Source organism: Mycteria americana, chromosome 26 (assembly GCF_035582795.1).
Source record: "Mycteria americana isolate JAX WOST 10 ecotype Jacksonville Zoo and Gardens chromosome 26, USCA_MyAme_1.0, whole genome shotgun sequence".
Taxonomy (NCBI): Eukaryota; Metazoa; Chordata; class Aves; order Ciconiiformes; family Ciconiidae; genus Mycteria; species Mycteria americana.
The window spans coordinates 1,842,013-1,868,145 of record NC_134390.1 but is presented as its reverse complement, the minus strand read 5'-3'; the positions used below and the strand labels follow the sequence as shown (position 1 = coordinate 1,868,145).

Below are 26,133 nucleotides of genomic sequence, written 5' to 3'. Positions count from 1 at the left end.
TGAGCGTAAGCGAAGGTCAGGGCTTCGCGGCCGCCCTGCTCGCGCTGCTGCCGGCCCCGGCGTGGGAATCGCAGCTCCTGGGGGGAAAGGCTGCTTTGCCATCTGCCACGCCGTCCTCCCGCGCTGCGGCGCGTCTGCCTTGGCCGCGGGGAGCCCGATGAGCGGCTCGTAGCCCGGTGCTGGCGGCATGGCGGGGATCGGAGCTCGGAGGATGCCGCGCGTCTGATGGTGTTAGAGCTGTAAGGGACGACGGCGTTTACTCTGGAGCGGAAGGAGGGATAGTCCCCTGACAGCCAAAGATGCTGCTCAGGGGTTGCAGATCTCCCGGAGCGGCGTGCATTTGCAGGGGTAGGCTAATGCAAGGAAGCGCGCCCAGAGCGGTCGCAGCAGAATACGTCTCCTAATGCAATTTAGCACTCGGCCTCCCTAAAGCACAAAAAGCCGGAATACGCCCCGCTAGGGCTGGTGTGAGCTTTGCGTCGAGGCCGGGTGGGTTTCAAAGCCGGGACTTGCCCCCAGATGAGGAGCCCGGGTGCTCCTTCAGGGCAGGGGCTGGATCTGGACGTCCCCGCTTCGGATCGGCCCGACTTCGTAAAGCCCCCGCAGGAGTCCTGCCTCCGCTGTCGGTTTCTGCTCCAGAAGCGATGACCCGTCTGAGCCGAGGACGGCGGACCTTTGGGGATGGAGGGACTTTTGGGGATGGAGGGACTTTTGGGGATGGAGGGAGGGTGGTTGCTGCTGCGCAAAGGTAACAGAATGACAGGGCAGCCAGGAGAAGTTGTTAAAACAAGATGGACGTACCTCTTTACTGCAAATGCCGAAGTAAAAAGATGTACAGTACAAAGGAACTCAAAGTTCAGCCATCAAACTCCCAGCCCGCTGTTTTAGCACGTTCCTCCTCCCTCCCTCCCCCGGCCAGCTTCATCCCCCTCCTTCCTTCGTGTAAAACAGAACAGAGAAGAAAACCTAGGAGCAAAAGTGGGGAGCAAGTACCGCACGGGGAAAAGAGAAACCAGTGTCGTGAAGAGGTTACGCAAAGCGGAAAGTCGGCCCTGGCCCCCGCGGGAGGGTGGGCGGCTGGAGCCGTGCCGGTCAGGATGTTTGGAGCAGCCTTTTTGTCACCCCCCCCCGTGCCCCGGTGCCCAGCTCCGGCTGCACGCACCTCGGCGCCTGAGATTCTCGATGCATTACGCTCGGTCGCTAATTAAGCCTCACAACACCCCTGTGAGGTAGGGAATGAGACGCCCAATTTACAGATGGGCAGAACAGGGACAGGAGGCGGGCGCGAGTCCTCCTTCCCCGTGCCCTGCGCCGAGCACCAGGCTGCGCTTTTACTGTAGCAGACACCCTCGTGCACACACGCGTCTCTCAAATTACAACATGCAGCAAACTGGCAAAGGGGAAATGATTTTTGTTAAACTTTACTTGTTTTTTTTTTAAAAAATCAAACCAGCGTTGTCGGCTTTGTGTGACACATTGACCTGGCGAGGTGCAGGACAGCACAGCCACGCTCCATGTCTTGCAGTGCCAGTGGTTTGCTAAGCGAGCTGGCCTCAACCGAGCAGCAAAATTCAGGTTTGTTGAAGAAATTGGACCAAAACTCTAATAGGAGAAAGAATTTCAAGGTGATATTTTGGCCATTTGACTCGCAACAACTTCAGGTTAAATCCTGCCCCGCAACGGGGCAGAGGCCACGCCTGGAGCTCGTGCCCTGCTCAGCCCTTTGGGTCGAAAGCGGGAGAAGCTGGACAGGGCGATGGGCTGACGGTGGGGGGTGACGGTGGGGTGCGGGCGTCCGGCTGCAGCCCCAATTTAGGGCCCTTCAGCAACACTGAGCAGCGGGACCCCCTGCTTTGGGAGCACGTGGGCTTGTGCCCCAAGCAGGGGGAGGGTCCCCGCTGACCGGTCCTTGTCGCTGCACGTGGGAGCCCGCTGGACACGCGCGGATTCTGCAGAAGGCAAGCCGAGCGCAGGGACGCGAAGTCGCGGTCTTGCGGTGCCGTGCCCAAGCGAGGGTCGCAGCAGGAGGTCCCCCAGCACCGTCCACGCGCGGGAGCTGCCGGCTCCCGCCCTGCCCTGCCGTCGCACGGGGCAGGGCTCGCTGGCGGCTCTAGGTCTGCTTTGGCTCGTCGTTTTAAGTGACTTTCAGCGCAAGCGATAGGGGTTGCAGGGTTAAGCGCTGCGGAGTGAAGTCCTCCCTTGCCAGAGCGGGTCCAACGCGGGCAGCGGCAGCAGAGCCGTCCCCTGCGCGTGGAGCAAGGGACGCGTCCGGGTCACGCTGCTGCGGCTCCAGCTCGACCTGCCGAAGGGCACCTACCTGCCCCAGGGACAGGAGCCCTGCGCAGACGCCGGCCCCCGGCAGCGTCGGTCCCCGCGGACCCAGCGCGGGCAGGTCAGGACGGAGAGCGAGGCCGAGCCGTGGCCGCCGGGCACCCGCGGAGCCCCGACACCGAGTAACGCACCGAAGTCCCTTCCAGCAGCCTCTACTGCAACTCGCTCTGCTCTCTGCTGCGTGACTTCCATAAAAGCAGACTAAAACAGCCCCGAAGGGAGCGTGGAGGAGATGGGGGGAAGGAGAATGCAACCAGTCAAATAATTGGGACACCAAGACAACCTTACCTTGTACAGTGAAAAGGGTAACATTTATTTTATTTTCTTTTGGCTTATAGTAACGTAATTGTTAATCATGTTGGGTAAGATCATTATGAGCCACCATGCAATTTCTAATACACTAATCTTCACTATTGATCTTTTACAGCTTTAACATTTTTTTTTTTAATTTTTTTTTGCGGCGGAAAATTAAATAATTCAAACTCGGGTGTGGCCTCTATGTAACATCATGGTTTTATTGTAATTTGTTTTGTTCAACATTGGCTTCTATATTTTAAAAAAAGGTGAACAGGAAAAGTGAATAAAGCAGCTTGAATTGGTATTTCTGTATCGCCCTTCCCCTCTGCTCTTTGAAGAACACAGTCACAAATTAACCCAAAAGGGAGGATTTAATAAGTGGGGGAGGGAAGAGAGCTACTTGTTGTAGTCTTGATTTGTGGCTACGTCTTTTCAGTTGACACCACCACCCTTGCTTTACTCCCACAACCCTGAATCCGGAATATAAATCCCGTGCACACGTTTGAATTTGGAGATTTGCGTACGACACGAACGTCCCCGATGCTCTTTGACCACAGTTTCCTCTCTGTCCTTGGCTTCACCCAGTGAAGACGTACAGAAACGCGGACCCGCTGCTTTCAGCACCCGTGAGCTGCGGCCGACGGAAATATCAGCCCCGGGGAGGAAAGCGAGAGACCAAACCAACCAAACCCCCCTAAAACTTGTCTCTGAGCAGAAGGGCCGACTCCAGCCAAGGAACAGGTGAGAAACCATCCACGCCCGCTCTTCTCAGCAATGCCGACTGACCCCACCCCCGGCCTCTCGCATTTACTACAGATCTCATGTTAAAAAAATAAATCTATATACATAGTCTGAAGGGACTTTTTCTTTTAGAGGAATTGAGGAGCTTAATGAAAGTGCCAGCACGAATGCTAAACGTACCAAGCTTCACCTACGAGTCAATAGCCCAGCTTAAGAACAATTATGAAGTTTAGCCAAATCTTGCATAGAAGTGGTCAACTTATTGCACATTGGAACCCAAAAAATATATACTTTTGCTGTTGCAAAGATCACTTGCAATAAAGCTTTTTTTAAAATCTAGTTTGGGGGGGTAGGGTTTTGTTTGTCTTTTTTTTTTTTTTTTCTTTAGGGGACGTTTACTGGCTATCTAAAGTCTAAGGAAAACAGAAAAATATTAAAAAAATAAAAATAAACATGGACAATGGCATAAGCCAGAAGCCATTCTATTATTTTTGTAGTTCTTTGTATTTACAAAAAGGCATGCCGATAAAATAAAATTATATATTACAGTATTTATAATATTCTCTTAAAAAGTTCAACCACACTTTTCAGCTATTTTTTCTTTTTTTTTTTGTGCTGTTTACAATGTAGCCTGTACATATGTATTTTTTTCTCTGTTATTATACATCATATCCTAGGAGCAACTGGGGCAAGAGCTGACAGGATAGAAAAGGTTCCTTGCTGTGTTCCTGGGTGCAGCGGAGCTGCTCCACTGACATGGCGATGGCTAGGCTGCGCCTCGAGGACGCCGGACTCGGCACCGGTGGCTGCTGGATGGCTTCCTGCTTGGTTTTGTTTTTTTTTAAGTGACTCCTGTAATTTTCTGGGTTGTGAGATTACGCAAACCGAGATTCATCCTGCCATCAAGTTCTGTTGTCTTGGGTTTTGTTTTTTTTTTCCCCCCCGCTATTATGGGTACCCTTAATTTGGTCCGCATTCAAACGCCCACGCTTAACCTCAGCGCCTCCCGGTCGAGGCGAGCGGTGGCACCGACCCCTCGCTTCTCCGTCCAGCTGCCGGCGGAAAAGCACCCGTGCTGCGGCGCTGCTGTCCTACCCTGTAAGAAGACCCACGCTGGCCCTGAAGAAAAACATCTCAGCCAGAGCGGTGGCCGAGAGCTGGCTTAGTCGTGAGGACACCACGAAACAGGATCTGGGGATGTCTGAGTCTGGTCATTGAGAAAAAGAAAGGTTTGGACTTGGCTCGTGATGTTTCTGTGGCATTATTTACTGCTGCAGCGAGAAGACTAGGCAAGAGGTAGCTCTGATTCCTACCCAACCTGTGGGGCCGTTTTAGTCGCCAGTCTATGAAAGCGTAAAAAATGGGAAGAACGTGAAGGCACCCGACAGCCGGCTCTCCACCCTGCACCCCGGGACGCGGCTGGCCCTGCGCTGCGTCTTGTTAAAAACCCTCGTGGCTACAGAAGCGAGAAAACCCATGCAGCGGCGAAGTGCAGAGCTGCAAAAACCGGTACCAGGGGAGGGAGGGTTCAGGGTCTCAGAAAGCCACCCGTGCCTCAGCAGCCCGCCCGCAGCGGGAACCCCCGCGGCCACGGGACGAGCGGACGCTGCGAGTCCCCTCCCCGGCCCCCAGCTCCCCAGGTTTCTACCAGCAGAGATAACATGCTCCTTTTTTTCGCATTTATCTCTACAAAAAAAAAAAAAGTGTCTAACGCTGCAGGATGGAGGCTGAATAATAATTAATATTAATGATAAATATTGCAGGATACAGATGAACTTACTGACCGGTATCGGAGCCCTAGGTTTTGGTTCGACAGTGACATAGTATAACAAGCCATTCTCAGTTTTTATCACCTCCCCTTGGATGAGGTCCAGAGCAGCATTTAGTTTTGTTATATTTCAGTGTGCAAAAAGATGGCTGTATGGAAAAAAAAAGACAAGTTGTTAAACGTACACACACAATTATTTCACCTGCTTGTTTCTTTTGGTTCGTGTTGGGTTTTTTGTGGTTTTTTTGTTTTGTTTTTTTTTTTTATTCCTACTGGCGGGTCTATGAGAGATCGCTAGGAACTGGGAAGTACCGGTGAAGGGCACGATTCTTGTTAAAGTTTATCTCCAAATACAGTGTACGGTAGTCAGTGGAGTGCCTCGAATTTATGGCTTAACACACTGCTGTGGACAGATTATTGAGTGTCTTGTGGTTTAATGGTTCCTCATGCATGGTTCCTGGTCACGGCATGCCATCATGCAAATCGTTTCTATGCATTGAACGAGCACTTTTTGTTGGGGGGAATCAGCCTGAGCCGTCTCCAGGCTGAAGGTACCCGATTACCCCATCTCCCAAACCGAGTAAAGCCCATGTAGAAAGTCGAATGCAGATAATAAATATCAAATAAACTATGACAATTAAATGGCATGGGCTAAATGGGTGGTTTGTTTCTTTTTTCCTTTTTTTTTTTTTGTTTTACTTGTTTTAACTTTTTTCTTTTTTTCTTTTTTTTTTTCCCCCTTTTTTTTTGCTGCTTAACTAAATGCAAATCTAGTTTTGCATGAACAAACCCTTTAACATTGTGACTTCTGGGTTTTCTTTCAATAATAATCAACAAAATGGGAAAATAAAATCCATTTTTGGCTGCTTTGGAAAATACATGAATCCCAGCAGCGGGTTTTGTTTCTGTGTGTGTGTGTGTGTTTTATTTTGCTTGCTTGTCCTAAGTTGCATTGACTGATGTGGAACATGCAGTATCCACCTGCCCAAACAACAGAAAATCCATTTTTTTTCCTTTTTTGTGTTTAAATGTTTGTTTACAAGGGTCCTTTAAAGAGGTGGTAGGTCACTGCTTTAGATGCAACGCTGTCACACAGTAAGCAGACTATGTTTGGTATAAGATCTTCAGTAAGTGTCTCCACAGCTGTTCTGTATTGATATATTTCATGAAGTTTGTAAACAATCTTTTCACTTGCAAATATTTTAATTTGTACAATTCTATTAGTTTGTCTCAACACTTGGATTCCCTGACGTCTTTTTGTCTTTTCGCCCTTTCTCGTCTTCCTTCCTCCGCCCGTTGCTGCTTCTCCTTCTCAGGTTTGGTAACACTGTCATATGATGGGAGAGACGCCGTAGAGGGGGTGCCTTCTTTTTTCTCCCTGTTTGTTCCTCCGTTTTCCAGCTTTGTGGAGACAGGCCTTCGGCTAATAAAGCCCCGTCTTGCTAAACGAGCCCTGTAAGCCCTCTGGATAACCACCGCTGAAACTTCTTCCTGCTTACGCCGGAGCGTAGTTGTGATAGGCTCATAAGACACTTTGGAAGGGTTGGATGCCACGAATCTTTCCTCCATCTGTTGTCTCAGTATATCCAGCTCTCCACTGTCCCCCAGGACACGTTTGGTGAAGGCAAACAGGATGTCTAAACAGTGGATCCTGTCTCCACTTACCATAGGCAGGTCCATGGCAATGAGTTCAATGGTGTTGGGTTTTGGGACGCGGAGAGGATGTTCCAAAGCATCAGCAAAGTCTGCGAGCTTGCTGTACTCTATGAACTGTGTGGCATCGGGGTCAAATTTCTCCCAGATCTCGTAGAAGGTCTCAAAGTCGTCCTCACTTAGTGGATCTGCACTCTCCTCCGTCGCCACGCTGAAGTTCTCCAGGATGATGGCAATGTACATGTTGACCACGATCAGGAAGGAGATGATGATGTAACTCACAAAGAAAAATATCCCTACTGAAGGGTTCCCACAATCCCCCTTAAAACCACTCCCAGGGTGCTCCTTGTCTAGGTCGCAGTCTGGAGGCCGGTTTAGGATTGGCAGCAGCAGGCCATCCCAACCAGCTGATGTGGTGATCTGGAACAAGCAGATCATGCTGTTGCCAAAGGTCTCAAAGTTGAACATATCATCTATGCCAGCCTCATGCTTGACGTAGGCAAAGTTTGACATGCCAAAGATGGAGAAGATGAACATGACCAAGAACAGCAAGAGGCCAATGTTGAACAAGGCAGGCAAGGACATCATTAAGGCAAAAAGCAAGGTGCGGATTCCTTTGGCTCCTTTGATCAAACGCAGGATACGTCCAATGCGAGCCAGTCGGATGACTCGGAAGAGAGTGGGCGACACAAAATACTTCTCAATGATTTCAGCCAGGAACATTCCTAAAGAAGAAGAGAAGGGACAAGTGTGACGATGGAGACGTGCAGCCTGCTGCTTCTTCCGAACGTAGTCAAGGGACCGGGAACACAGAACACCTTGGTCAGACTTTCAAAGGGGGCCTGCGATTAAGAGGCCTCACCTTCCGGCAGCTAAGTCTGAGCTAGCTGCTCTGGCTCCCAAAGTAGTTCTCCGAAATGGAGAGGGAGAGAGGTACAGCTACAGAGCGATTCGTTCACCTGGATAAGGACGGATGAGTTGTTTCCTGGAGGTGTCTAGCTCTTGGTGCCTAACTCCGCCATGGGAGTCAGGCTACGGACTCTATTTTGAAGACGCTAAAAATATCTAAGACAGATCTTATTTCTAGCAGCAGACAAACCTGGATCTGAGTTTTATACTGCAGGACGGTCTCTAAATGTCGGTGTTTTGTCAGTATGCCTGGGCAGAGCTGCAGCCAGCCAAGCTTTCTGAGTGACCCTCTTGTATTTCTGAGGTTACGCATATTTTACAGATTAGCCGCTAGAAACCAAAACCCTGTTGGAGGAAACTGGTTGATTCAACATTCAGCCAAACTGAAAACAAGAGTGCAAATCACATGCTGATGTAGGAAGCACTGCAATGCTATTTTCAGTGGTTAGTAAGCATTATAACATTCTGATGAGGTGAGTAAAATTTCTGTTTTTAAAGACAGGGAGAGTAATTGTCAAGTGTTTTACTCCATACGACTGGAAATGAATGCCAGAACAGAGGGAGGAGGGCACATTAGTCAGGACTTCGAGCTGCCAAATTCTGCCACGGTCTCTTCGCAAGGCTAAAAAGAGAACCTAGAAGTCCTGGTACCTATAGATCACCTTCAAAGACAAGAATGTGTTCTACTCGGCAAACACCACGACAGCCTAGCACTCACAGACCTCTATCTAATTGGTGTCGCACTTACCCACGATGGACAGAATCACAACCACGAAGTCAAAAATGTTCCACCCGATGGTGAAATAATAGTGCCGCAAGGCGAACATCTTCAGCACACACTCACAGGTGAAGAAGATGACAAACACCAGGTTGATCCAGTAAAGGATGTCCTCCATCTGCTTGCTCTGTGTGTCTGTCTCCACCATCATGGTCACCATGTTGAGGCAAATGAGCATCATGATGACTATATCGAATGCTTGCTGAGTAACAAAGTCAAAGACAGCTCCTTGAATGCGGTTCTGTGCAACAGGAGAGAGACAATGAACCAGACAGGTCTGAACAAAAATCTACCATTAGTCAACAAATTATTTCGCTCCCGGTGGAAACAGGCACGAGGACAGAGTTTTATCAGTATCTTGTGAAGCTTTCAAGGCAAACTCTAGCCACGATTCAATAGGTATGCGAAAGGTAGGAAAATGCCGTTATTTATACCGCAAGCATGCTACCACGACCCTATTAGCAGCGTATCTTCCTCTTTGCTGAGACCAAAGGCAGGGTGATGCACTTCCATTCACAACTGGAGAAAGCAGCCAGGTCTGCCCCGCAGTGGTGACTCTGACCGCAGGGCCCTTGAACTAGACTGCAACAACCCCTCTCGCATCCTTGCAGCGGTCGAGTTCCAGCAGCAGGCAGAACAGCAGGATGCCTTATCCACAGCAGTAGCTAAGGGACTCACCCAGTATCGCATGCAAAGCCTCTCAGAAAGCGGGGAGGTGCGCTTAGGGCTCGATCAACGCAACCCACGAGGCTGTCTAATTGTCCAAGATCCCGCTCACTCATGCCAGGAGGCCTCCTACTCTCCATCTACAGCCTCGCAGCCAGACAGGGTTTTCACAAGGTTTGGTTGATTCAAGTGAGCCAACTGATTAACATCAACCACAGCGGTAGCATTTTAACCTTTCTCAGATGATACCTGAATTACAATGACAAGCACATGGTGATGTGGAGTCCGGCATGAGTTAGAACAAAGGATGCTTTTGGAGCCGAAGCTCCTTTGAAAGCCTACTCCTCAGGTTTCTTCCTTCAGTTCCCTTTATAACATACTCACCAGAGGTCGGGGAATAGGTTTTTGAGGCTTCTTTGAGCCCAGTTTTTTCATAGCATTATAGTACTTCTTTTGTTCTTCCGTCATGAAAATATCTTGACCTCCAAAGTAAAGGGGCAAAAGGAAAACTGGTTACAATCAGCTCATACACCAGAAGGGAAAGGAATAACATCCTAGCTAAGTCATGAGGATACCTGCCATATGGGAAGTTGGTGGCAGCTATTTTAGACAGAAATAACTTACACTAATACCCAAGGCGTACTGATTTGCCTTTAAAGAAAACTGAGGGTTTTTCCTAGGAATAACCTGTCTTCTTGCACTACACCCTTCCCCATCCCCTCTCTCTCGTTTGAGATAAGCAGGTAGCAGAGGTGTCGGGCCACGCAGCAGGCACTGCAGACACGCAAATCCTCAGCTTGACTTACAGGGAAGAAAAGCAGTATATGAGAGAGGGAGGGAGGGGCAAGGAAGACATCTTACTCCCAGTCTGTGTATTTTAGTCAAGGCAAAAAACCCCAGAAATGCATGAAAACGTAGTCTAGGGAAAATGTCTCATCTGGTTTTACATAAAGCTTTGGGCTGCCAGTCTCAGTGGGGCTGGGTAGGGAGTGATGCACTGAGAGTCACAGCGGTTCTGCGGCCCGCAGCTCTAAGAGGGAAGGCTTGTGCCCCAGACTGAAGGTCCCTGGCCTTTATTTTGAAAAAAAAAAAAAAAAAAACAAAAAACCAAACCCACAAACCAAACCCATCGGCCTGAAGACTCAACATTCCTCTAACAGGTCTCAGCTCCCCTGACTAATCAGCAAATACAGATCACTTATCTTTTTCTTTTGTTGATTGAAGTTGTCAATGATGACACCAATGAACAAGTTCAGGGTGAAAAAGGAGCCAAAGATAATGAAGATAACAAAATAGATGTACATGTAAATGTTGTCCTCATACTTGGGTTGCTCTTCTTGCTGAATGGGAGAGGAGAAGAGAAATAAATGACATTTCAAAGACGTCATACAAATATAGTCCAAATGAGACTGGTCATGTTTCCAGGCATTCCCACGTAAGGCAGTCATGCTTTATAAAGCTGTAGTTATATATGGAAAACCGTGTCCTCACACTGTTTGAAGTAAAGCAAAAGTATATGCATGTATATTATATGTATACACCAGGAGGAAGGTGATCTAATTTTCAGAAATATAATATGCTACAGTTTCACTGTAAACGAGGTCAGTGCCCATAAAATACATAGTAATTTGCAAATCACAAAGGAAACCATCATTTTAATGACAAGCACTGTCAAAGTGAAGACGTCATTCTTTCTTTTGAAGAGGGGCATGTAAGACCATCAGCTGATCAAAAAGAGAAGAACATTTTTTACACTGTCCATAGTCACACCACTTGTTTCCAACCCCGCGTTCAGTGTAGGACAAGAAAATCCATTTAAATATCTTTTCATACAAAACCAAGAGAAGAGAAGGAAAAAAAAAAGTGGAAAGCAAAAAGGAAGTAATGGTATTTGCATGATTCCAGCATGCAAGAACAAGAAAAGCGCCTGAAGAAAGAGCTCCAATCCAGACATAAATTCAAAACTGGATTCAAACCGACACCTGGGCTCCCATGCAACCTTCTGGCTAATTCCTCCCCATCATTTATTCTGATGGTGAAATATGTAACTTTATTGTATTCCGTTCTTCACTGTATTTCTACTCCAGCGGGAGTTTCCCTGCCCCTAAAGCAACCAGAAGAACCCTGCCCTTTTGGGGATTTTCTTGAGCATCTTTTAACTTCTCACACTAACAGAGCAAACGAGACAATCACGGCGTTAAAGACATAACATAAGCGTAGTTCTACAATTTTTACTCTTGATTTTACCAAAGCAAAATAGCAGAGTGAATAGTGGGAGGCGAGTTTGTGGTCATGCACTTTACCTTTCTGGAATCTACTGCTGCATACATGATGTCCATCCAGCCCTTGAAAGTAGCCTAGCAAAGAAAACACATGTTCGCTTAGAATTCACCCAAAGTAAAAGAACAAGCCAGATTTGTGCCAGCTACGTCAAGGACTCCCTGGCACTCTTGATCGCCCTGTATACTGAACTTTAATACTACTTAAATATTTCTCTTTTCATTTAACCTAAATGAAATGAATCAAGCTCAAGAAGTGGGCCCACGTGAACCTCGTGAGGTTCAACAAGGCCAAGCGCAAGGTCCTGCACCTGGGTCGGGGCAACCCCTGGTATCAATACAGGCTGGGGATGAAGGGATTGGGAGCAGCCCTGCCGAGAAGGACTTGGGCTACTGGTGGATGAAAAGCTGGACATGAGCCGGCAATGTGCGCTCGCAGCCCAGAAGGCCAAGTGTCTCCTGGGCTGCCTCACCCGCAGCGTGGCCAGCAGGTCGAGGGAGGGGATTCTGCCCCTTGACTCCGCTCTGGTGAGACCCCCCTGCCGTACTGCGTCCAGCCCTGGGGTCCTCAGCACAGGAAGGACGTGGACCTGTGGGAGCGGGTCCAGAGGAGGCCACGAAAATGATCCGAGGGCTGGAGCACCTCTGCTACGAGGACAGGCTGGGAGAGGTGGGGTTGTTCAGCCTGGAGAAGAGAAGGCTCCAGGGAGACCTTATAGCGGCCTTTCAGGGGGCTTATAAGACAGATGGGGACAGACTTTTTAGGAGGGCCTGTGGCGATAAGACAAGGGGTAATGGTTTTAAAGTAAAAGAGGGGAGATTGAGACTAGATATAAGGAAGAAATTACAATGAGGGTGGTGAAACGCTGGCCCAGGTTGCCCAGAGAGGTGGTAGATGCCCCATCCCTGGGCACATTCCAGGTCAGGCTGGACGGGGCTCTGGGCAGCCTGATCTCGCTGGGCATGTCCCTGCTCATTGCAGGGGGGTTGGACTGGATGACCTCTGAAGGTCCCTTCCAACCCAAACTGTTCTATGATTCTAGGATAAATGAATCTGAACAGGTTTACTGTTGTCTCGTGGAAGGTTGGCAGACTCTTTGAAGAGCAGAGCTGGGGACACTTGCTGTGCTGGGAGACCCATACGAGGCAAAGGGATGAAAGATAAAATGGCAATTTTATTCCAGACCCAAACCCAAGTGGGATTAATGGGATGCTGTATTTCACGGAGAGAGGGAAGCAGTCAAAACACATCAGAAGCAGCTTATATTTACCACTGCTAGGGAGATGGTGAAAGCAAAACTTACAACTTGCAGAAGAGCCAGATATCCTGCCCCAACGTTGTCAAAGTTAATTTTCACATTCTTCCATCGAATCTCAGTGGAGTTGGGTGGCATCAGCGCTTCGCAGTCTGTCTTGTTGTTAACAATATCTATTTCAAAGCGCTTCTCAGCTGTTTCATTAAAGCAGTAATGATATTTCCCGGCAAACAGGTTAACCCCCATAATGCTGAAAATCAGCCAGAAGATAAGGCAGACCAACAACACATTCATAATGGAAGGGATAGCGCCAACCAAGGCGTTGACAACCACCTGTGTTGGAAGGGGTGGGAAAAAGTTTCAGTATAAAACACAAGGCAGGAAACAGCAAGCATCAATACAGCTGTTTTTGGGGGGGGAATAGGAGGTAAGGCCACTGACAGATCTGTGGCGTCTACTCCACGCAGAAGTTGGCAGTGAACTTATTCCAAGCGGTGAAAAGTTCTGCTTAAAAGCCACCTACTGAAGCTCTGTTTTTAAAATAAAACAGGCCAGGTTGTTAGATTTACTGGGTTTGATTTTGGATTGTTACTTCTTTAGTTAAACAACAATTATTTTAAATAATTTTAGTTGCCGAAAGGGAGAAGGGGGCATTACTGAGTGAGGCTCAGACTCGCTTCTTAGTAACAAACAGGCTCCTAGCTAAAATTGTCTCAGAGCCAAGTTTGAGGACACTTTTGCTCACGGATTTGATGGGTCTTATCAGCCAGTGGCCCTTACGGCCATTCCCCGCTTTCAAACAAGGCTGTTATCACTTCAAAGCCTGCCTCCTGCTCCCACCGGGGTCACCAGCAAACTGCGTGGCACTGACTTCGGTGGGGACAGGACCAAGCCCGGCATTGCTCTGTTAAGACTAAGCAGTGAGTCGCTGTAAACATCAAGATCATATTTGTGACTAAGCAAGGCCAGTCATGTTGTCTCAGGCAGACAGCTGAGCATGCAGCTATGCAGGCTCAAGAAGACAGAAAAGCCATGTTCCTTCCTCCAAACTGCAGCAAACACAGCGGGAAGCGATAATGGGTTTTGTCAGAGCTCGTATCTTCCACCGTCTCCTAATTTTAGCCTTTCACAGTTTGGGAGCACCATGTCCCTAAGCATCCCTGGCCAACACGTGACAAAACGTAAGCTATCGGGCTTTTAATAGAGTTAGGTCAGCGGGATATTAAATCTTTTATTATGATCTCCTAATTTAGATTCCTTTAATAGACGAACAGAATCTAAACTGGTTTTACCCCTCCGCCTTAGTTTTGAAAGACTACTCAATTACAGGGTGATTCGGGAGTCCTCAAGTAGCAGCGCCTGAGCCACGACTGGTCCTGGCCACCACCAAGCGTCCCCTCTCCTCCCACCACGTCCGTCTGCCGGACGCAACCACCGCACGCACGATAAGCTCTGCAGCAAGCACCTGCCCTCCGCCGGAGCGGGCATGAAGGAAAATTGAAGACAACAGGGATCTAGACAGTGAGCAGCCTTACGACGACTGTTAAATGACGGCATGAATTCAGCACTGTATACCCAGTGAGGTATAAAGACACAGGTCAGAGTCAGGCCCCCCGGACAGGCTCCGGACAGAATGCCTTTGCTTTCATTCTCCCTTCATCCAAACAGGACGCTCTGCTGCTGAACACCGACACAACAGCAGCACGCCTTCTTGGTTTAAGATCCTTCAGGTATCAATACGCTGCTTTAGTCCAGTTCGTCACGGGAAGCGAAAAAAGTGTCATATCCTCCTGAAATACGGCCACTTACAGTCCGTTAAATTTATACAGCATTCAAAAAGATCTGAGAGAAGGAACATGGCTTTTGTGTGCAGACTGACAAAAACGCATGCACGTTTCATAGCATTACTGTCAAACTTCCTGAATAATTTAAGAGCAGAGCAAGCTCTTGAAAATGCAGATTACTATGGAGTAGAGAAAAGCAAAGAACTACATTTTATGTTTCCTTTGCAAAGGCATTTCAAATCTCTATCCTCTGGCTCAAAAGAATTGTTCTGGTTGTGTGGGGCAGCAACACTTGTCTTCAAGTCAAAACAAAGGAGAAATAATTGGGTTTAGGTAACTAACAGGGCTGCCGTCGTAACTCCCTACCAATTTTGCTGTGGCGAAAATCCCCCACTTTAAGCATGAGAATTTCCTGACTGTGCATTGGAAATCACAGCTTCTCTCCAGCACGGCTTAAAAACAGCTTTTAACATCTACAGGTTTAGTGCTAGGTCTTTTCCTTTGTGACCGTACTCTTAGGTGGGACCTGTACCCAGCCCAGCAAAAGCTCTGGCTTTGTGTCAACGGAAAAGTTTTCATCCTTTGTGCCTGTATTCTAGAATAAAGTTTAGAATTAAGCTCACTGACACAAAGAAATAACAGCAGGATAACGTATTAGGGAAGAAACAACCCTCTTTGGATTTGTTACGGCATCATTTATTTCTATCACTTCCTCTGGAATTGGAGGATTCCCGATCAGCTCATTGCCTCTCTCGCCCTGTATTTTGTGCTCAGTTACGCTACAGCAAATTCAAAGGAGATCAGAAGGATCCGGGTGGAATTGCTCCAGTCAGACCCTGAAGTAAAACTGCGGCTGCTACTCCCTTCCCTTTTTTTTTAAAATACGTAATTTTATCTCTTGTAATATCTCTAATTGTGAGCCAACTGGGATTTAGCATGAGACCTGCATTACTGGTCTAAGAGCAACTGGGAACCCATTAATACAACATCCCCTTTAACAGAAACATACAATTTTTTTGCATGTTCTTATAAGACTATTTCAATCCCAAATGGAAAAAAAGCACCAAAATACAGAATATTAGTGGCAAAGTAACGAGACACTGCAATAATTTCAAATCCCCAAGACAGTGGTGCTGTCTACCAATTTGAGGAAAGCTTGTTAAGTTCAATGCTTTGCTTGTGCTTCGTTGCTAGTTCCACAGTGACAGGACAGGGGACCATAAAGCATGGTAAAAGGGAGGGAGTGGAAAGGAAAAGCTTCACTATCAGACAAGGCTTCCAGTCACCACCAGACTGGACCGAGAACAACAAGGTGCAACAAGAGGAATTAAACCAAAGCCTTTTTTTCAAACAGCTGAGCTCCCCGCCAGTCCCTTCCTGAAGGCCTGAGTGATCCAAGCACGGAAGCAGCCTTTTACCCCCTTGCAGGCAGATTGCGTTTTTAAAAACCCCTCAGACAAAGTCTTTCAATCCAATTCCACCAGCGGCCAACACCTAGAGAGGCTGGAGACGCTGCGGTGGTTCAAATTCTGCTTCTTTGCACCTGGTGATTCTCCCTAGGTAAAAAAAGTTACAGCTGAGAAGCCCCCTCGGATGCTAGAGGTCAAAGCCAGGCTAAATGAGAACAGCCAAGTGTTAACATCGTCTACAAATGGCATGTGGTTTGGGCCAGTAATTAATGTAATGAGGCAGCTTAATGCATCTCCCTTTCTTAAGAGGGGAGGGTGCAGCGGTGGGCAGGGTGAGGGGACATCCACGGTAGAGGTGATCAAGTCAGCAGCTGCATCATGATTCTGTTTGGAATTTTCTTTCCACCAGTTTTGATCAGTTCTAGCATGCTTAAAAAAAAACGCTCCACAGGCATGCAGAAGGATCAGCTGCTAATGGCATCTTACCCTCATCCCCTCAAATCGGGACAACGCTCTTAAAGGCCTCAAAGCTCTTAGTGTCCTAAGGGACTTTATGGCACCTAGTTCCGAGTAGCCCAGGGCATTAGCTATAAGGCTGACTAAAGAGACCTACACAGAAAATAGAAGAAAAAAAAAAAAAAAAAAAAAAGAAAAAAAGAAAGAAAAAGAAAAAAAAGGTTCCAGACTGTTAGAATGAATCCCCTAGCACTGATTGCCCAGCCCAGGCTGCCAGCCCGGGCGGCCCCCATAATAAATACCGAAGACATGACACCAGCTGCCTACTTCACTTGACTGAAACGACCTGGAAGGAAATAATGCGGTTGAGAAAGGCATAAGAAAAGAACATAGGGGAAAGAGAAGTGAGAGAGAGGCAGAGACACACAGACGGAGAAGGGGTCTGTCGGAAGGAAGAGCCCAAACGATGACAAAAACCTTACCCTCGCCCTTTACTGTCTGCAGGATCCCAGCGGCTCCCATTAAATTTAAGCCAGACAAATTTTAAAGGTACCTATGAGAAAGAATACAGATAAATACACACACTGCACAAACTGCGCTCAACTTGCATAGCAAGCCACCGTGCTCAGGCTGAGTGGTGGTGCTTCATCCGTGGCAATGGCCTTCAGGGACGGGACGTGTGCCTGAGCTTGCTTCTGCCAAAATAATTCTGAAAAACCCGAGCGCTGACCCCGTCACGCACGGCGCTGAGGCAGCCCATTCCAGCTTTTACTGCCTGAAAACCCAAGGACGGGTTGTGGTTTTTCTGCTTGTAACACAGAGCAACCGTCGTGCACTTTTTTTGCCTGCTTGAGGTTGCAGTGACACTTGCGAGCACCTCAGAGGGAAGACGAGGACGGGTAAGTCCATCTTACAGATGGGCAAACCGAGGTGTACAGCGCTCGCGCGGCTGCTCGGGCTCCTACACTGACACCGTGACACAGCTGGGGACAGGTTTCTTACATCCATTTTTCAACACCATAACCACAAAGACAGCCTATTTTCTTTGCCAGCTTGGAATCGCATTTAGGCTCTACGCTTGCGAATTATTCGATACCCTTAACCGAGCGGTGCTGAGAGCAGCTCGGGGACTCGCAGGATTAAGCTCGGCGTTGCCAACGGCCTGACAGCGCGGGGCCATCTACTTTTTGACCTGGCACGTGCGTTTAGGGCAGCAGTCCACTTCCCACGCGAGCCAACGGAAAACCCTTTAGATTAGATCAGACATGACTTGGCCATATGTAAAAGAGTATCTACAGACACCATTTCATCAGCATCCCACTATCTTCTATTTTTGGCTAGTATCACATTACAGACACAGATAAGAACAGATATGTCAACCTTTTTTAAGGAAAAAAGAAAAGACATCAATATACAGTAACAAATAATGGAAAAACATGAGACCTCCTCCTATAACAGGTGGGGTTTTTAGCTTAATTCTCAGAATAGGACACTTCCTATTTATCATTCTTTCTAAAAAAAGGCATATTAAGGTAATAACGTGAAATTAATTACAAGGCCGATTCTTATTCCACACATATTCCAGGGAAATTTCAGGACCAGATTTCAAATGCATGAACGTGCGGGAAAACGGAGAGATTTCATCTTATTTTACGGTTTGTGCATGTGCTTCACGCTGCTTCTGTCTTCTTATCTGCCCTAAAATAAGCGGCCACAATATATGGCAACATGGCTCTTTGGTTTTTCCATGCGGTTTTCTGATTTTAAAATGACACTGATGAAAAACACGCCAGGGGCGTCCCAAAGGTTTACAACAAAGCCTTTGTCATCAGCCTACTCAGGACGGGACCAAGCCCACCGCAACAGCGGTACGTTAAAGTCCTGGCCCCAAATTTCAAAATAGGGATGGGACTTGGAGGTATGGGCTGTAAGGTCCCTACACAGAGAAACACAGCGTTTTACCCCGTAAATATAATACGGGGTACGGGCTTCACTGAATCCTCGCTTTTAGAGCTTCTTCCCCTTGGGATAACGCCTCGCTCCCGAGTAGGAATCTAACACAACGGCAGTAAAACGTCTAAAGGCTGTTTTAGCTTTCATGGGGTCTTTTCAGTATTATTCTCTCGGGACACTCCGACAGAAGACACAGCAGGCACCGATGTCAGACAAAAGGAATTCCAGATTGACTGAAAAGCAGAAGCCTTCATTATTACCCAGAAAAAGACTTTGTCTTCACAAATACACCCAGCAAGCTTTGGGAATCAGAGGAGGAGGGTTATTTGACAATGCTATCAAACCTGAAAAATAACATTCAAGAGCGTTGTTATGATGCAAAGGCTTATTCTCTATTAGTTACGGCTGCCATCCTGACTTCACTCGAACCCCGTCTATGTCACGTTAGAAAATTTGGGGGGAAAAAAAAAAAAAGTGATTTAACAGATACAGGACACGATGCATAGCTGAGATTTTGTCGAGTAATATTTTGGCATCTTGAATTCACATTTCAGATTTTGTGCAGACAAAAACGTGCAACTCCCCTGTCTACGATACCAAGCGAAAAGAGAAATTTCTCCTAAAGCACTGTGATTTCAGGTCCCTTGCACATATGCACTTGTTCTCTCCCTGTAAATGGGTTACCTGGCTGGGAAGTCCCTTATCTTTACTCCCCCAGCAGCCAGATGCTTGGGAAGCAAACGAAAAATGCGCCCCATCTGTCAACCGAACTGCACTTCGCTTGTTCCCAGCAGCTGGAACGCGACTCACAACCTGAAGCACAAGGACTGTGGATGCTATTTTTGTGCTCAGCTGGTTTTAATACAGTACCCCAAAGAGTTTCATTTGCTGAAACACCCTCCTCAAAGCAGCACAGAAGAATAGATGGGATCTCGCGTTAGCGTCCATGTTAGCGCCTGCACTCCATCTCAAGGCAGTGAAAGAGATACAGGGTTATTTTCAGAAAAGAAAAGTTACTACTTCAAGATGTGTGTTAAAAGGAAAGGTGTTAAGGGGATCAGAGAGGACTTCTCTAAAAAAAAAAAAAAAAAAATTCCGTTTTCCACAGGAAACGTAGACATCTTGAGTCACTTCTGCCCCTGAATTCCAAGCATAGTTCCTCCACCTACTCAGAAATATTTCCAGAGTGATAATGTCACTGAACAGCAACTTGGCATAACTGAATCATATTCAAAATGTTCCTAATGAGAAGCTTGGAAAAATTTTTAATTTTTTTTTTTTTTTACTTGCTCTTGGGGCATTCACTACGGACGGTGATTCACAACTGGATGTGATGAAACGTTTTAAAAGAATCCAAGCACTTGGGATTCTAAAGTTTCTTTTTTCGCAGCTCTTTGGACTTCCAAGTCCTACTGAATTCCATAATTTTCTGCCACTTTTGACAGCATAAATTCCATTTATTTTAACTGCCCTTGCTGTGCCTCCGAGCCAAATTTATTGCTAACACTTTTCTCTATTGTCTTTCTTCTTCTAATTCTCAAATTTATTCTCCCTACCAAGATGTTCTGCAGGGGAATTCCAGGGCGATCATGTGCTGATCTGTCCAGACCGACCGTTTCCCTTGCTCACGCTACGATCTCTCATCAGCAAGCTGTCTTTGTGTTTGATACGGTCCTGCTTTTTCTCTCCTGGGCATTAGAGCTTTTTAACAGAAGAAGGATGATGTTGAACTCCATTTTGCACAATAAGCTTTCCAAGTACTCAGATTTTCACAAATACGTCCGTCCAATGTTCAGAACCACAGACCTCGTTAGGCGGTAGGATGGGAAGATTTTGCCTGCCTCATCATCCCCCCATCGTTAATAACGCAACAACATGATTACAGAAAGAAGGGGTCACCACGGAATACCACGGCTGCACAAGTTCTCTCACTGTTAAGACCTTCCAGTAGCTCAACATGCAGGCAGGCCTCTCAGAGACAGTATTTTCAGCGGAGCAAAAGAGCCAAGGGCTGGAAAACCCTCCTTTGTCTCTGCAGGCTCATTAGGACCTGCAGGGCAGAAATTCCACAGTTGCACAGGAAACGCTAGCAATACCCAAAGGGCTCAAGGGTTTTATCCTTGTTTTGGAAACTTACGGATATCTGGGACCGAATCCTCATTAAATGTACGATTCAGTTAGGACACTTCTCAGGAGAAAACATTAGCCCAGCATTCTTCTAACTAACATTTTTTTCCAACCAGAAGTAAGGAGGAGAGGATACATACAGCCACAATGAGGAAATCCAGCCAGCACCAGGCGTTAGTGAAGAACTTGACAAATCCGTAAGCGCACCATTTCAGCAGCATCTCCAGGATGAAAATGTAAGTGAAGACCTTGTCCGCGTACTCCAGGATGGTCCGGATGGTTTTTCTCTGTTCTATGTAAATATCCTCAAAAGCCTGGGAAATAACCAAGTACTCGTGTCATTAGATCGGATTTATTCCATAGTTCAATGTCGTTATCTAGAAGCTTATGCAAACGATACTGAGGCGAGCAGTGGAACTGCATTTCTTCTACAGTGCGCCTTATCTGCTCTAGTAGTTGCAACGCCGCAACACCAAACCAAAAAAAAACCAAACCAAAAAAAGGAAAGTCCGGAATAAATAACACAAGAACTTCTCTGCTTTTTGGGGTACAAGCCTTCCTATCTAAATGTTCGGTAACTGGTATCACTACAGTAACACAGGCAGGCAGGTTTTCTCTGCAGCTCAGCACATCCAAAAGGGCTGGGTTCACGGGCAACGAGAATGTTAATTACTGCGAAGGCTGTGCAGGTGAAGAAAACCAGGCTGCTGCGGTGGGATACGAATTGTTGTGGACTTCTGTCCTCCAACTCCGAGTAAAGTGTGCTTGGAGTTGTTTGTTGTATAACCCTATCTACTAAACACTCGGTGTACTGTGTGAAAACAAGCAGATAGAGTGATTATTTGTGTCTATGTAACACCACGAGGTCAGGAAGGTCTGCAAAGACGGGAAAGTGAAGAAAGGCAAATATAGTTATTCTTGTTCAGGAATGTGAAAATGAGCCACAGATACGGGCCGACTTTGTCCAAACCCCGCATGTTTCTAGTCAAGCTGTGATCAGAACCCAGATTTGCAGGCTTTCAGTCTTCATTCTTAAACTAAACAAAAATCATTAATAAAGGCTTTTGGGCAGTACCTACCACAATGGAGCTGTGTTGTTTTCCAAGTAAGAATCATCACAGCTTTCTTTTTCACCAAATTTCCTACATACAGCTTTCCCAATTAAATGTCCCCGAGCTTAACGCAACTGAGCTACACATATTTCTGTATTTTACTCACCAGAGCACCACTGCTCAGGAGGATCATGAAGATGATGAAAGTCTCAAACCAGTTATGTTCCACAATCAGAAAACAAGTCTTCCTCAAGGTCCACCAAGACTTCCCCAACCCTTCCTCAATATTGACCTGACAACATTTACAGCGCTGCATACAACCTGGAATGGGGATAGTGCACAAAGGAGCATGAGCCCAAATTTTGTTAGGTAACAGATGAGATCATGTAAGAACCTAAAATTGTCATTGTCTAGAAGCAGTTTTGGTGCCAACAGTATTAAACACGCTGAGTTTCAGTTACAACTCTTGCTTTCTTGAGGATTTTATGATTACTTTTGCCACTTCTCTATCTGGGTACCTGAATTAACATCAATTCGTGAACAGATTAAGCTCGTTATATTTGGTGAGGTATCCATGCACTTGACAGGAGAGGAATGGAAAACTTGCTGATAAAATAACCTTGAACCATTTAAAATATCTTTGCCATGGGAATACCTGTAATGGATCAGTTACTGAAAGACATTGAGGCCAGCGACAGAAGGGAAAAAAACTCGACCAGAAGCCAGATTCTTCTGCTTCAAAGTACTCAAGGCATCAATTGTACAAATGATCAGCTTGCCCTACCTGTAGGTCATCTAGATCCTTGCAATGGCAACTACATCTCCAAGGCCTTCACCTTGCAAATTCTTCTAAACTAGTTCACCTCTGATGCAGGGTCCAAGAAGGGTCTCAAAATAAGCTGACAGCCAGCCCTGAACCAGACTGAGACCTAACCTTAAGGTAAACTTACAGTAGACAGGTCCCCAAAACAGCTCGGAGGCTTCTTTCTACACTCGTGGTCAGCTTACCTTCTGTGAAGCATGCATCTGGGTCCAGATACTCCTCTGGTGCCTCCACAGGGACTTCTTCCACTTCGGGCTTTATATCAATGGTGCTACCTTCAGAGGAGCTGGTATCATCAAGTTTCTTGAACACAAAATAAAACCCAATCCAATCTATAACTAGTTCCCAACAAATATCAAACTTCATGATGACTCAGCAATTTGTTCACCAGATTTACTGTAACGAAAGTTGCTTCCTCACTTCACCTCATTAAGATCCTGACCCAGCTTACATCTCATGTTAACAGGACAGACAGTATTAAGTGTTTATGTTATAGATATTTATAAGTATTTGTGGCTCTCCATAGAGCAACTAGCACAAGAAACTTCTGTCTTGAGTGCAAAGACAACATCGTAATATAAACAGAAGTTTTGTGCTGGAACTATCGAGTTCTCCCTCCCAAGATGCCTCCAGGCACACAGGGGTCAAACGACTAGAATGAATTTTTAGCATTTCATCCTACCTCTTTGCTGCCATCAGGATCCGTATCGCTGCTGAAATCTTCTGTGTTGAGATTTTCAAAATCTGATTCACCTACAGCAATAGGTACCCGGACAGTGAGATTGGGGTTATTGATGAAGGACATGTGATCTTCATCTATTATGTACTTCTCCACACTGCTCCCAATTCCACTCGTCGTGCCATTGCCGTTCTTCTGATAATCAATGTCTCTGTTGATATCAGCCCCTGTATGGTTAGCGATGCAGTTCACCTTCTTGTCATACAATTCGTCCAAGGGTTTGACCTCATCTGCCTCTCTATGCTTGAAATGAGTCTGCATGAACTCACGCACTTTTGCCTTGATCCAGGCAATGCCCTTCTTGATGCGAATAACAGAAATCTGCAGGTTGTTCATCTCCCCGTCATCATCTGTTGCTGCTAAGTTGTCTGCGCTGAAGGAGCTCAGTAGCAAGGCCAAGAACAGGTTCAGCACCTGAAGGAGAAGAGGTCACGCTTGGCAGAGCTGACACACAAGGGTTATATTTCCAAAGCTGAATAGGAGTATTTAGCCACCCGAGTCCCGCTGACGTTAACAGGGGCTGCAGAGCTAAGTCTCCAAACACCACACTGAGAACCAGCTCTGGTGCTCCACAGACCTGTTGAGGACTCAAGGAACAAGACGCTGATCCTGCAACGCGTTCCATGAACGGGGGAGCCCTGTGCAGCACAACTCCGCTGGTGTCAGTGGGGTTTGGTGCAGGTAAAAGGGTCCCCGAGACCCTGACATAGAGCCCCTCGCAGGATCCCCACTGCAGATGTTAGAGAGAGGGATTTAAGCAGCAGCCACCCAAGGGATTTAAATTCAGTGTTAGTGGTTTAGTCCCATCTCTGGCTCAAAGGAAATGGGCCAAATCTAGGCATTTTGAGTGATCGCCCCCAGCTCTATTTCCTTGCCCACATCTAGTGATAGTCCCCCAAGACTTATTTTGTCAAAACGGCGAGTCAAGTGCTCTGAGAGAGAGCTCACAACACTACTTAAGATATGCAACTGTTTACACGACTTTGTTCTTGCTTACATTTTCCTCCATAGACTTTTCTTCATAAAATTTAAGACCAGAAGGAAACATTATGATCTAGTCTAACCTCCCACACAACAGGCCGTGCAATTTCACCAGCCGATTCTTGCACACAACGATACCTCATGATTGAGCTAGTGGGCAGATTTTAGAAGAAACTTCCAACCTGATTTTAACACTTCAGGGCCTTTGCCTGCATACCAAATTATTTCCTCTCCTGGCATTTGAAAAGCCAGGTTTTGCTTCTTTTAAGCGTCTTTTACCCCCTCAGGCAAGGTGTGGGTCTGTCCCATTTGACTGAGGGTTTTGTACCTCCAGCTTTTGTTGCAGCGTGCTTGGATGCTTTATTCGTGGGCAACTGTTTAAGGTGCTTATCAAGCGAAGCATATCCTTAATATTGCTCTACCAAAGTCAACAGGACTGTCAAAGGACGTCAAAGGCCATGAAGGACCCCCAAGAGACTCACAAATCATTACTCCCTTGTCCTGTGGTCTCCCCATGTTCTACCCCACCCAGAGGCAACCAATAAAGACCATCAGTAACCATTTACTGACCACTAAATTTCCGATGACCATGACCATCATGAAGACAATCAAGCACATGGCCTGTCCTGCTACTTCCATACAATCCCACATGGTCTCAATCCATTCCCCACACAACACACGGAAGACAATAAGGAAGGAGTGGAAGAAATCGTGCATGTGCCAGCGGGGTAGCTCACAGTCCGGATTGATCTTGCAGACACACTCCTTGTAGCTTTTGCCGAAGAGCTGCATGCCCACCACAGCAAAGATGAACACGATGATGGCTAGCACCAAGGTCAAGTTCCCCAAAGCACCCACTGAGTTACCGATGATTTTTATCAGCATGTTCAGAGTGGGCCAGGACTTGGCCAGTTTGAAGACTCTCAGCTACAAAAAAACCCCAAAAAACAAAACAGAAAAATGACACTTAATTTAATTTCATCTTAAACAAAAAGGAAAATCAGGTAGAACTTTCTAAACAGCAACCATCTTGTAATTTACGTAAACATAAGCCCATGCTTCTGCTGCTGAAGTCAGTGGGCGTAGAGAATGCTTAACTTCTCTTTGAATTTGGCCTCCTGTATTTTGTACTTAATTATCCCTTACATGGTGATCTCCCTCTACAAAGGAAAAGTGTGGAGCTTCTATCTTGTTTTGCAAACTTTGCGACATTAAGGAAGTCAGGAGACTTATTTGAAGGGTGTCTGTCACCAAAATTTACTTTTTCTTTCCTGAATGCTTCTCATCTTCCTCTGGAAAAAAGGACTTGTTTTCCTGGCATATCCGGAACATACAATCAAAGTTTAATTTCCAGAGAATCTCATTTGGAGACAGACTTTCTGAAGCTGGATATAAGTGAAAGCTTCTGAGTACTGTGCTCCTCGGAAAATCTGACCTCAGTTGTGCTTCTCTGCGCCCAAAAATCTAACCTTGAGGTTTTCATAATTTGATTTTCAAAAGCTTAACCACTGACAGCACAAGTTAAAGCACATGAAGGCTGTGGTATTCAGCACCGTTATTATCCTGTAACATACAACCTACCAAATTTGACCACATGAAATGAGGCACATTCTAACATGGTCCATCTCCATCCATATTAAGTACTCCACACCAAGATACCTCCCAAGTCATCCTTCACTGCCCGCATGCAATGAGCTGTTGCTCAGATCTCATAAACAGCAGTTGTGAAGTAAGAAGAGACCACAAAAATGACACCATTCCATCTCTGTCCTCCCCAAAACCAAAAAAAAAGTGGGTTTTGCCTTTACTTATGTAAAAAGCTTTCTAGTAGCTCCAAGATAGCAACATTCAAAAAGAACTGGAATGTGGAATACCAATCGGAAAGATCGCAGCACAGAAAGTCCTTCCACATCTGCTAGACTCAGTTCCATTAAACTGAGGGAGACAATAAAGCCATCAAAGATGTTCCAGCCTTCTTGGAAATAATAGTAGGGATCCATGGCAATGAGCTTCAGGAACATTTCTGCTGTGAAAATTCCAGTGAAAACCTGGAGTGGTGAGGAGAGAGACAGACAAAGAACATGCACAAGTTTCGCTTCTGTTCATTTTCTGGTCTTCAGGCTAAATCTCA

At 46.5% G+C, this 26,133-nt stretch overlaps 1 protein-coding gene across 3 annotated transcripts in view; it reads right to left on the bottom strand.

Moving 5' to 3' along the window:
• Window positions 1-5,005: 5,005 nt before the first annotated feature.
• Window positions 5,006-26,133, bottom strand: part of SCN8A (sodium voltage-gated channel alpha subunit 8) — a 57,807-nt gene continuing 36,679 nt past the window's right edge. For 2 of the 3 annotated variants that reach the window (XM_075525636.1, XM_075525634.1), the window contains 13 exons: window positions 25,877-26,050; window positions 24,573-24,929; window positions 22,965-23,435; window positions 22,468-22,585; window positions 21,626-21,780; window positions 20,548-20,721; window positions 16,358-16,480; window positions 12,727-13,011; window positions 11,447-11,500; window positions 10,346-10,483; window positions 9,528-9,632; window positions 8,448-8,718; window positions 5,006-7,515 (listed from right to left, as the gene is read on the bottom strand). In XM_075525636.1, coding sequence (XP_075381751.1) covers window positions 6,368-7,515; window positions 8,448-8,718; window positions 9,528-9,632; window positions 10,346-10,483; window positions 11,447-11,500; window positions 12,727-13,011; window positions 16,358-16,480; window positions 20,548-20,721; window positions 21,626-21,780; window positions 22,468-22,585; window positions 22,965-23,435; window positions 24,573-24,929; window positions 25,877-26,050 — 3,573 coding nt within the window. In that variant the 3' untranslated portion in view covers window positions 5,006-6,367. The remainder of the gene's footprint in view (window positions 7,516-8,447; window positions 8,719-9,527; window positions 9,633-10,345; window positions 10,484-11,446; window positions 11,501-12,726; window positions 13,012-16,357; window positions 16,481-20,547; window positions 20,722-21,625; window positions 21,781-22,467; window positions 22,586-22,964; window positions 23,436-24,572; window positions 24,930-25,876; window positions 26,051-26,133) is intronic. The other variant, XM_075525635.1, reaches the window with a different exon arrangement.